Source organism: Caretta caretta, chromosome 12 (assembly GCF_965140235.1).
Source record: "Caretta caretta isolate rCarCar2 chromosome 12, rCarCar1.hap1, whole genome shotgun sequence".
Lineage (NCBI taxonomy): Eukaryota > Metazoa > Chordata > Testudines > Cheloniidae > Caretta > Caretta caretta.
The window spans coordinates 18,469,416-18,482,224 of NC_134217.1; the positions used below are offsets into that span (position 1 = coordinate 18,469,416).

At 42.7% G+C, this 12,809-nt stretch overlaps 1 protein-coding gene and 1 long non-coding RNA gene across 4 annotated transcripts in view; one reads left to right on the top strand and one right to left on the bottom strand.

Moving 5' to 3' along the window:
• Positions 1–12,809, top strand: part of LOC125620853 (ATP-binding cassette sub-family C member 12) — a 117,547-nt gene that overhangs the window by 25,784 nt on the left and 78,954 nt on the right. For all 3 annotated transcript variants that reach the window (XM_048817047.2, XM_075118371.1, XM_048817048.2), the window contains 4 exons: positions 4,662–4,895; positions 5,158–5,331; positions 7,145–7,292; positions 12,603–12,751. In XM_048817047.2, the coding sequence (XP_048673004.2) occupies positions 4,662–4,895; positions 5,158–5,331; positions 7,145–7,292; positions 12,603–12,751 (705 nt within the window). The remainder of the gene's footprint in view (positions 1–4,661; positions 4,896–5,157; positions 5,332–7,144; positions 7,293–12,602; positions 12,752–12,809) is intronic.
• The window catches only part of LOC125620858 (uncharacterized), a 48,875-nt gene that overhangs the window by 17,115 nt on the left and 18,951 nt on the right, over positions 1–12,809 (bottom strand). The gene's annotated exons all lie outside the window — the stretch shown is intronic.

A 12,809-nucleotide genomic window follows, 5' to 3' on the forward strand; every position in this document is an offset into this window, starting at 1 on the left:
CAAACCAGTATGCTCCAGTGTATGGTTGAGCTGCAGCAAAGGCAGCTGGAGCACAGACTGCCACTGCAGCCCCTCTGTAACCAACTGCCCTCCTCCCCAAGTTCCATAGCCTCCACACCCAGACGCCCAAGAACGCGGTGGGGGGGCCTCCGGCCAACCAGCCACTCCACCACAGAGGATTGCCCAAAAAAAAGAAGGCTGTCATTCAATAAATTTTAAAGTTGTAAACTTTTAAAGTGCTGTGCTTAAAGTGCTGTGTGGCATTTTCCTTCCCTCCTCCACCACCCCTCCTGGGATACCTTGGTAGTCATCCCCCTATTTGTGTGATGAATGAATAACGAATGCACGAATGTGAAGCAACAATGACTTTATTGCCTCTGCAAGCGGTGATTGAAGGGAGGAGGGGCGGGTGGTTAGCTTACAGGGAAGTAGAGTGAACCAAGGGGCGGGGGGGTTCATCAAGGAGAAACAAACAGAACTTTCACACCGTAGCCTGGCCAGTCATGAAACTGGTTTTCAAAGCTTCTCTGATGCGTACTGCGCCCTCCTGTGCTCTTCTAACCGCCCTGGTGTCTGGCTGCGCGTAACCAGCAGCCAGGCGATTTGCCTCAACCTCCCACCCCGCCATAAACGTCTCCCCCTTACTCTCACAGATATTGTGGAGCACACAGCAAGCAGTAATAACAGTGGGAATATTGGTTTCGCTGAGGTCTAAGCGAGTCAGTAAACTGCGCCAGCGCGCCTTTAAGCGTCCAAATGCACATTCTACCACCATTCTGCACTTGCTCAGCCTGTAGTTGAACAGCTCCTGACCACTGTCCAGGCTGCCTGTGTATGGCTTCATGAGCCATGGCATTAAGGGGTAGGCTGGGTCCCCAAGGATACATATAGGCATTTCAACATCCCCAACAGTTATTTTCTGGTCTGGGAATAAAGTCCCTTCCTGCAGCTTTTGAAACAGACCAGAGTTCCTGAAGATGCGAGCATCATGCACCTTTCCCGGCCATCCCACGTTGATGTTGGTGAAACGTCCCTTGTGATCCACCAGAGCTTGCAGCAGTATCGAAAAGTACCCCTTGCGGTTTATGTACTCGGCGGCTTGGTGCTCCGGTGCCAAGATAGGGATATGGGTTCCGTCTATAGCCCCACCACAGTTAGGGAATCCCATTGCAGCAAAGCCATCCACTATGACCTGCACATTTCCCAGGGTCACTACCCTTGATATCAGCAGATCTTTGATTGCGTGGGCTACTTGCATCACAGCAGCCCCCACAGTAGATTTGCCCACTCCAAATTGATTCCCAACTGACCGGTAGCTGTCTGGCGTTGCAAGCTTCCACAGGGCTATCGCCACTCGCTTCTCAACTGTGAGGGCTGCTCTCATCTTGGTATTCATGCGCTTCAGGGCAGGGGAAAGCAAGTCACAAAGTTCCATGAAAGTGCCCTTACGCATGCGAAAGTTTCGTAGCCACTGGGAATCGTCCCAGACCTGCAACACTATGCGGTCCCACCAGTCTGTGCTTGTTTCCCGAGCCCAGAATCGGCGTTCCACAGCATGAACCTGCCCCATTAGCACCATGATGCATGCATTGTCAGTGCCCATGCTTTCAGAGAAATCTGTGTCCATGTCCTGATCACTCACGGGACCGCGCTGACGTCGCCTCCTCGCCCGGTATCGCGTTGCCATGTTCTGGTGCTGTATATACTGCTGAATAATGCGTGTGGTGGTTAATGTGCTCCTAATTGCCAAAGTGAGCTGAGCGGGCTCCATGCTTGCCGTGGTATGGCGTCCGCACAGAAAAAAGGCGCGGAACGATTGTCTGCCGTTGCTCTGACGGAGGGAGGGGCGACTGGCCTCTGATTGATACATGGCTAGATTTACCTCGCTGCACCTTCTCTGTGAGTGACTGCAGTGTGACCTAGAGGAATGAGTCCCCTAGACAGGGGAGGAGGCAAATGAGTACAAAACAAATCTGGTCTATTTCTTGTTTTGACCCACTCCATCTATCTTTTACATCTTTGGCTGGCAGCAGACGGTGCAGAAGGACTGCATGCCATCCACATCTCATGGCTGCTCGGCAGAAGATGGTACAGTACGACTGCTAGCCATCCCCATCTCTTGCCTGCCTGGCAGAAGATGGTGCAATACGACTGCTAGCAATCCTCATCTCTTGCCTGCCTGGCAGAAGATGGTACAGTACGACTGCTAGCAGTCCGTATCGCCTGCCCGCTCACCATAAGACGGTTCAATAGGACTGACTGCAGGACTAAAGAGAATGACCTGGTCAAGTCACTCCAAATTTAGTCCCTGCGCCCATGTCTGCCCAGGCGCTCCCAGCCGACCCGGCCAGGAGCACCTCGGACACGATGAGGACGACTACCAGTCGTATTGCACCGTCTGCTGCCAGAAGGCAAGGGGTTGCTGCTACTGTGCAGCAAAGCCGTACCGCGTCTGCCAGCACCCAGGAGACATAGGGTGACGGTTACCTGAGCGGGCTCCATGCTTGCTGTGGTATGGCGTCTGCACAGGTAACTCAGGAAAAAAGGCGCGAAATGATTGTCTGCCCTTGCTTTCACGGAGGGAGGGAGGGAACGGGGGCCTGACGACACGTACCCAGAACCACCCGCGACAATGTTTTAGCCCCATCAGAGTGCTCCATTGTGACTGCTCTGGACAGCACTCTCAGATGCCCGATTGTTTGCCATTGCTCTGACGCTGGGAGGGGCGCTTACAGGGTTGGCTTCAGGGAGCTAAAATCAACAAAGGGGGTGGCTTTACATCAAGGAGTATTTCAGGCAGGACTTCACGGAGGGTTCCAATAAGAAATGGTGCACCTAAGTTATTGTCCTTATTGGAGCAAGAAGGTTAGCCTGGCCTCTGATTGATACATGGCTAGATTTACCTCGCTGCACCTTCTCTGTAAGTGACTGCAGTGTGATCTAGAAGAATGAGTCCCCTAGACAGGGGAGGGGGGGAAGCAAATACGTACAAAACAAATCTGGTCTATTTCTTGTTTTGATCCACTCCATCTATCTTTTACATCTTTGGCTGGCAGCAGACGGTGCAGAAGGACTGCATGCCATCCACATCTCATGGCTGCTCGGCAGAAGATGGTACAGTACGACTGCTAGCAGTCCGTATCGCCTGCCTGCTCACCATAAGACGATTCAATAGGACTGACTGCAGGACTAAAGAGAATGACCTGGTCAAGTCACTCCAAATTTAGTCCCTGTGCCCATGTCTGCCCAGGCGCTCCTGATCGACCTCACAGAGGCGACCAGGAGCACCTCAGACATGACGATGACTGCTACCAGTCGTACTGTACCGTCTGCTGCCACAAGGCAAGGGGTTGCTGCTACTGTGTAGCAATGCCATACCGCGTCTGCCAGCACCCAGGAGACATAGGGTGACGGTTACCTGAGCGGGCTCCATGCTTGCCATGGTATGGCGTCTGCACAGGTAACTCAGGAAAAAAGGCGCGAAATGATTGTCTGCCCTTGCTTTCACGGGGGGAGGGAGGGAACGGGGGGCTGACGATATGTACCCAGAACCACCCGCGACAATGTTTTAGCCCCATCAGGCATTGGGATCTCAACCCAGAATTCCAATGGGCAGCGGAGACTGCGGGAACTGTGGGATAGCTACCCACAGTGCAACGCTCCGGAAGTCGACGCTTGCCTCGGTACTGTGGAAGCGCTCCGCCGAGTTAATGCACTTAATGCACTTAGAGCATTTTCTGTGGGGACACACACACTCGAATTTATAAAACCGATTTCTAAAAAAACGACTTCTATAAATTCGACCTTATTCCGTAGTGTAGACATACCCCAAGTGGTTCTCAAATGTGACAGATACTGGTATACAGACAGATAGATAGATAACTGGTAACCATCTATTAAAATCTAGCCAGGCATTATTCTGCACTCATCACCATAGTATCTGAGTGCCTATCCTTTAGTACCTCATGAATATAAAATGTAATTTCCTTCCCAAAACCTCTATTATTTATATGTGTAAACCCCATATGGTACCATGCTGGGTATGCCTACAGTGTGAACACCACTTGCAGTGGTGTGTAGGGTACGTGTAGCTACACCCTGCAGTGAAAAGCCAGTTGAGTTCACACTGAAATGTGTACACGTCTGTGAAAGGCTCTAAAGTGGACAGTGAGGAAAGGCTCTGAGGGGAGGGAAGGTAGACAGTGGGGAAAGGCTCGTGTGTGGGGGAAGCCAGTGGGGAAAGGCTCTTGAGGGTGGGGGGACTTGCCAGAACCTTTCCCTGCTGGCTCACTGCTGCTGGAGACTTTCCCTGCAGTGGTGAAAGATTCCAGCAATGAGGAGGTAGCATTTACGCTACTAAAAATAGCTGCATAGATGGGAAGGTACTGCAGAGTAACATAGGGGACATGCCTGCATTGTTCAGCCATTTTGTCACTCTACTCACCTAAGCAGTGCCTCACCATCTACACTGCTAGGTATACTGCTGCTGGGGGGCATGAAGTTTATGAACTCTACATGCCACTGAAAGGAGTGTGCATTGTAGAGGTGTCTGTGGAAGCAGCACAGTTCCTGACATTGCGGTGTTGAACTTCCCAAAGGTTAACAGATGTGAAATTTTTCATGATGCAATTTTAAAAAATAATTCTGAAATTTCTTTGCAGACTGTGATCATTCATAAAATTCTACAGCACAGTGAAAGCGTCTCCAAAGACATCATTCGGGGAATTGGACTCTGCATAGCACTTTTTCTTGCTGAACTTTCCAAAGTAATATTCTGGGCATTGGCATGGGCCATCAACTACCGTACAGCTATAAGACTAAAAGTTGCTGTATCTACAGTAGCTTTTGAATATCTATTAGCATTTAAGTCTTTGACGCACATCTCTGTTGGTGAGGTAAATTTTCATAATCATATTCTACTTCTTAACCTCCAGGTGGCCTTTAATGTCTGAGCTGTTTTTGTAAAATACTAAAATAAGTCAATTGAAATGGTATAGTCACTTAAGTCTTGATGCACTAATAAACAGTATATGGATAGTGCATCCTGAAAGTCTTACTCCTGGGATTATAAAAACATGATTGGTTTAAAAACTCTTGGTCACAGAAATATTGATAAAAGGGAGAACTATTCATCTCTCTCTTTTTATATGTTTGCAGGTCATTAATGTATTAGCTAATGATGGCTATCGAATGTTTGAAGCTGCCTTATTTTGTCCTCTGCCAATTACTGTGCCTGCACTAATGATCGTTTGCACCATATATTCTTGTCTTATTCTTGGTCCCACTGCACTCACAGGAACATTTGTTTATATTATATTTATACCTCTACAGGTAAAGTGACTGATTTTCCCATTCATTTTATATGTACATTGATCAATATTAAATGTAAAGGCTGAGATTTTCAATGGACCGAAGGGTATAAGGCATAAAGTTTAATGTGGAGTTGGGTACTTAACTCCTTAGGCTCCTTTGAAAATCCTTACCTTTAATAATATTTTATTAAATAACTCAATAAAGGACCGTGTTCTTCTCTCAGTAAATCCAAAGTAACTCCATTCTCACAGTTGCTCTGCAATAACTAAAAGGAGAATTTGTCCCAATATCTGAATTTTCTATTACATAGGCCTCTGATCTCATTGTGATACACAGCACTGCAATACCTACTCTCAAGTATCTTTTCACCTTAGTGTTGCCACATAAGCAGTTTAAATCACATTCATTTTAGTTTTTCTAAAAGACAACACAGGGGCCAAATTTTCAAAAACAATCAGGTACGATAGTTACAGATAAGTCTAACATATGTAACTGCAATTTTGTACCTGTTGTACAATCAATAACTTGTGCAAGCATAGAGACTATTATGAAAATATGGTCTTAAGATACTTCGAGTGTGTTAATTAATGTATTAATTTAGTATTCACTGGTGATTAAATTTTTCATATAAAGAATAAACTACATTCAGAATAGTTAAAGGAGCTTTCCTTTCAAGCAGTAACACTGGAATAATCCATTGTTACTTTTACATGAAGCTATATGTATTTTATTTCTATTTAAAATGGAGACATAGAGCTGTTTAGTTAATGAACTGTGTTTTCAATTGATTAAACTTTTCCAGACACATCTTAACAGTTTCTAAAGTACATTTGATAATCTCCTATAATGCTGTCACACCTACAGGAGCTAAACACACAGAACCACAAACCACTGCCTCAAAGTGTTTTCAATATGGTGGCAGCAGGTTTTTGCTGAGTGTGTGGTTGTGTGGATGGTCAATGGCTCAAACTGGCAATATTGCAGGAGCCAGTTGCCACACCCTTTAAAGTGACAGCATTATATTGCTATCTCACTAGCTAGTCTTTATACGTTTGAATGTTTTTCCTCCATATACTTCCAAACTCTTTTTTGAATATTCACGTTTCCAGTGTCTATTGCTGTTCATTACAGTATTTCACTGAACACATTAAAGGACTCATTCAGGCCTTCCTTTTTGTATCTAGTAATATACATTGTATAGCTTTCTCATTCTTTTTCTAATTTGATATTAGCATCTGTAAGGATAAAAATATATATAACATTGTCGAATCTACATATTAAGGTGCATAGGAAATCACAGCTGTTTCCTGTTGTTCCCTCGTCATTTCTAAATAGTAAGGTGCATAGGAATATACAAATCTGTTCCTGTTTTTTACATGATATGTTAATGGCCTCTGACATGGAACATGGAAGCAAGCTCTAGTCTAGGTGACACACATCTTAGCAGAAGAGCCAAATTAGAAAAGGAACAAGAAATCTATACAATATATGTTGTTGGATACAAAAATGGAGTCCTGAATGAGGCCTTTATTGTGTTCATTGGAATACTACAATGAGTATCAATAGACACTGGAAACATGAATATTCAAAAAAGAGTTTGGAAGCATATGGAGGAAAAACATTCAAATGTATAAAGACTAGCTAGTGAGGTAGCAATATAATGCTGTCACTTTAAAAGGATGTGGCAATTGGCTCCTGCAATATTGCCAGTTGTAGGCATTTACCATCCACACAAACACACTCTCAAACATGTTTGCTTAAATTCACATTTTTGTTAGACGTCTCCGTTTTAAGGATGTGTTTTAATAGCATTTTTACATCTTGATTGCAGATGCTCATGGCTAAGCTCACATCCGTATTCCGACGAGCTGCTATGTCAGTGACAGATACTCGCGTGCGAACAATGAATGAGATTTTAACATGCATTAAATTGATCAAAATGTATGCTTGGGAAAAATCTTTTGCAAAGGCAATCAAAGGTATAAAAAGCAGCTATTTTATAGTAGTATATAAAATGGTAACTGTGCTTTCTCTACAATATCAGTGACTTATAGAAACTTAAACTGCTCTATGTTTTTAAAACCACTTATTGTCTCTAAGAAGGATGTTCATGAACCCCTGTTCTGTTTTCTCCACTGAAAGTCAGCAGAACTTAGGCTCCTCAGTCAGTTAGGAACTTTTGAAAATGTTACCCCTGAAGTATCATGCTATTTACTCCATGACCCTGCCAGTGCAGCTCCCTATGGTATATTACCTAGTATATTACCTATTACTTCCTGATCCAGGCTAGTTTCAACTATTCCAAGCAATGGGGCTAACAAGATTCCAAACCCTGATTTTGAGCCTACCTTTTTCTTTTAATTTCATCCCATTACTCCTACTTATACCCGCCATTCCACTCATTCTCTCCTTGGTGTTTATACTCTTTAAATACTTGTAAAATCTTATATCACCTTTACTGCTTAGTCAAGCCATGCATATTTGGCTCTCTTTTCTCATAAATTATTCCCTCTAGCTTCCTAATAACATTTGTTGCTGTCAAGGTTCCTTCCCCACTCTGAAATCTAGGGTACAGATATGGGGACCTGCATAAAAGATCCCCTAAGCTTATTCTTACCAGCTTAGGTTAAAACTTCCCCAAGGCACAGATTTCTTTCTTGCCTTGGGAACCAGCTTAGGTTAAAACCTGATATGCTGCCACCACCAAGTGATTTAACAAAGAATCTGGGAAGAGACCACTTGGAGACATCTTCCCCACAAATATCCCCCCAAGCCCTTACACCCCCTTTCCTGGGGAGGCTTGAGAATAAACAAGATGAGAACAAACCAGCCTTGGATTTTTAAGGCCCTAAAAACCCAATCCAATTCTTAAAAAACAGAAATTTATTAGAAGAACAAAACAAAGATAAAAGAAACACTCTGTAAGATTAGAATGGAAGATAATCTCACAGGCAGTCAGATTCAAAACATAGAGAATCCCTCCAGGCAAAACCTTATGTTACAAAGACACAAAAACAGGAATACACATTCCCTCCAGCCCAGGAATTGACAAGACAAAACAAAGAAAACCTAATACATTTTCTAGCTAGATTACTTACTAACTTTACAGGAGTTGGAGAGCTTGCATCCTTGATCTGTTCCCGGCAAAGGTATCACACAGACAAATCAAAGCCTTTTTCCCCGCCTCCAGATTTGGAAGTATCTTGTCCCCTCATTGGTCATTTTAGGTCAGGTGCCAGCGAGGTTACCTTAGCTTCTTAACCCTTTACAGGTGAAAGGATTTTGCCTCTGGCCAGGAGGGATTTTATAGCACTGTATACAGAAAGGTGGTTACCCTTCCCTTTATTTTTATGACAGTTGCTCTTCTCTGAACTCACTCCAATTTGTCTACAACAAGCAGCAAAACTTGCCAAACAAATCTGATTACTTCTTTTGGCTGTTATAGAGTAAGGGCTCAATCCCAAGAGGTTGCTGTGTGCCCCCAACTCCCATCATAAGTGGAAGTTGAAGAGCAGTTAGTACCTCTCAGGATTGGGCCCCTATTAAAGGAAGCTAGCAAATGCAATATAGGATTTAATAGGGTGACTCATGAAATGTTGATCGCAAGATTAATTTGTACTGGCTTAGATGCAAACACTTACCTAGATTGGAAATTGAAGTGCCATAAACAAAGTGGAATGATAAAACAGCATTAAGTTCGGAGGGGGGATGTTAACATTTGTCCTATTTAATCTCTTCATTCATGATCTGGAAGTGGAGATAAATAACACATTGATCAAACTGTCTGACACTAAATCAGGAGGTGGTCTGAACACAGTAATAATACAGAGGTAATCTAGAGAAGTTAGCAATATGGCAGAAAATAAGAAGAAGAAATTCAGCTAATATATACAGGTAAAAATGACCCAAAACTGAGCTATTCAATGGGAGACCAAAAGCTGGAAAGCACTAATGTCAGGAGAGCTATAGGGATAAAGGGCAGCAAATAAGAAACATTGTGATTTGGCAATAAAAAGGGTAACAAATAAAGAGTGCAAATGGGGTGGCATCTCTCCACAGGAGATAGTTCGTCTTTGCCTGCTCTGGTGGTAATGTACCTGGAATGTTGCATCCTGTATTGCAATATTTCCCTTTCTCCAGGCAACCCAACCTCACAAATCCCTTACCACAGAGCCTAAAGCCTGAATTTCCATGATCCTGGCCAGGGAATCAGACAGGGAAATCAGAGCACTGGAGGCCAGAAGAGCTGTGCATATGGTCAAAGGAGGATAAGGGAAAGATATGTGATGAGTCTCCACATATGGGTGAGATCAAATGGAAGCCTATGGGGGGAAATGGTCAGAAGCAGCCAGGATAGACTCAACAGGGGGAAATCCTAGACCAGGTGGGACAGCTGCAGGGTATACCATCAATGAGTTACACTCCTGTGGGTGGTCAAGAGAGGAACATTAAGTCTGTCAGTCCTCCAGAAATAATCTTAGGAAGTCAGCAGTAAACTGAGGTGCTGCTCTTATAAGAGGGCTCCTAATCTTTGAACGGGTGGTACACAGAGATAAAGTGACAGGTTTCAGAGTAACAGCCGTGTTAGTCTGCATTCGCAAAAAGAAAAGGAGTACTTGTGGCACCTTAGAGACTTACCAATTTATTTGAGCATAAGCTTTCGTGAGCTACAGCTCACTTCATCGGATGCATACTGTGGAAAGTTTAGAAGATCTTATTATATACACACAAAGCATGAAAAAATATCTCCTCCCACCCCACTCTCCTGCTGGTAATAGCTTATCTAAAGTGATCACTCTCCTTACAATGTGTATGATAATCAAGTTGGGCCATTTCCAACACAAATCCAGGTTTTCTCAGCCCCCTCCCCCCCAAATTCACTCTCCTGCTGGTAATAGCTTATCCAAAGTGACCACTCTCCTTACATTGTGTATGATAATCAAGGTGGGCCATTTCCAGCACAAATCCAGGGTTTAACAAGAACGTCTGCGGGGGGCGGGGGGGTAGGAAAAAACAAGGGGAAATAGGCTACCTTGCATAATGACTAAGCCACTCCCAGTCTCTATTCAAGCCTAAGTTAATTGTATCCAATTTGCAAATGAATTCCCATTCAGCAGTTTCTCGCTGGAGTCTGGATTTGAAGTTTTTTTGTTGTAAAATAGCGACTTTCATGTCTGTAATCGCGTGACCAGAGAGATTGAAGTGTTCTCCGACTGGTTTATGAATGTTATAATTCTTGACATCTGATTTGTGTCCATTTATTCTTTTACGTAGAGACTGTCCAGTTTGACCAATGTACATGGCAGAGGGGCATTGCTGGCACATGATGGCATATATCACATTAGTTGATGTGAAAGTTGCTATTTTACAACAAAAAAACTTCAAATCCAGACTCCAGCGAGAAACTGCTGAATTGGAATTCATTTGCAAATTGGATACAATTAACTTAGGCTTGAATAGAGACTGGGAGTGGCTTAGTCATTATGCAAGGTAGCCTATTTCCCCTTGTTTTTTCCTACCCCCCCCCAGACGTTCTTGTTAAACCCTGGATTTGTGCTGGAAATGGCCCACCTTGATTATCATACACAATGTAAGGAGAGTGGTCACTTTGGATAAGCTATTATCAGCAGGAGAGTGAGTTGGGGGGGGGGAGGGAGGGGGAGAGAAAACCTGGATTTGTGTTGGAAATGGCCCACCTTGATTATCATACACATTGTAAGGAGAGTGGTCACTTTAGATAAGCTATTACCAGCAGGAGAGTGGAGTGGGAGGAGATATCGTTTTATGCTTTGTGTGTATATAATAAGATCTTCTAAACTTTCCACAGTATGCATCCGATTAAGTGAGCTGTAGCTCACGAAAGCTTATGCTCAAATAAATTGGTTAGTCTCTAAGGTGCCACAAGTACTCCTTTTCTTTTTGAGAGATAAAGTGGGACACAAAAATAGAACATTGGGACCAAGTGTGATACGGAGAAGGGGACAAAGGAAACAGGCTTCCCACTGTCCACGAAAATCCTTACTCTGGATGGGAGAGAAGCAGCCTTCTAAAGGCTTCACATAAGAGGAAGTAGGTAAAGTGGCTCTCCCTCAAGGCTACAAAAGGTAACTAACGGGATACCTTTGGAAGGCAGTGGATGGATTCCAGGCCACTGAAGAGAGAGCCAGGCTTACTGGGGTGAAAGGGTTACTGAAGTGGAGGTGATTTGATCAATTTCAGTGCAATTCACTGAGAGACATTTTTGGTTTTCCCTTCCCTTTTCGGCTTTGAGTTTGCATTGTCACACAAACCCAAAACTCAAAGCAAAACTGGGGTTCTGAACCAGTACAAAACAAGCCCATTGTCCTGTTCATCACAACCCCATATTATCTTAAATGTAGCCCTTGTAAAGACTTCCTCCAGAATTCTGGAGTAAATATGGAAATAAAATATTTATACAAAAATACAGGTTTAGGAAGGTAAACATGGTAATGAAAAGAGAGCTGTCTAAAATCAATGTTTAACTGAACCTAAGTGCAAACAGTTGAGTCTATTTACTGATTATCCATCATTTAATGCTTTTAAAGGCCAAAAATATATAGTCTTTTATCGGGAAATGTTAATTTTACCATATATCCACAAACCAACAAAAATATTTCCATCACTAGTAACTTAAATTTATAGATAGGCAAAGTAAGGAAAATGCTGCTTGATTTAGGGATATTTACTTTTTATATTTTGAGGTGTGATGTTGATTGGTTGAGTATTAATGGTTATAAAGCTTTAACTTTTTGAAGCTCAACATCTGTCATTAATTATTGTTTGACATCCCTCCCAGTTTTCTGCAACAGTGAAAATTTAAACTTGATTTAAAATAAAAAAATGCTTAAACACATAATTTTACACAATGGTGAAAATTTAAATCAATAGAATTTTTTTTAAAAAATGGTATTATCGATTGAAGTTATTAAACAAAAATCAAAATCAATTTCTGCCAAATATAAAAGTATATATGTAAAGCAGTCACTTAGGCTTTTGCTTAATCATAAGATTTTTGTTTGTTTGTTTAAAGGGAAAAATAGATCCAGTAACAATGTTTAAATAGCTTTTGTGTTACTATCTTCATGCTATCAAATGTAGGGCTATAAATTTGCCTTTGGTGCATGCAATTCAATTGATATCAACGTCTCCCAAATCCAGACTTAGTATAAGGAAGGCCTTTGCTGTATAGAATGGTCTTCTCTTGAAAATATTAGCTCTGCTTTACATTTTTTTACATTACAATATTTTAAATTTCTTATATTTCACAGGTATAAGAAATGTTGAAAGGAAAATATTGGAAAAAGCGGGATATGTACAAAGTGTAAACTCTGCTCTGACACCTACTGTATCAACGCTGGCTATCGTCATGACGTTTGTTTTACACACCCTTTTAAAGCAAGAACTAACTGCATCAGTTGTACGACTTTTATATATATATATTTATATATATATTTTCCCCCAAAGTCCCTGTTCCC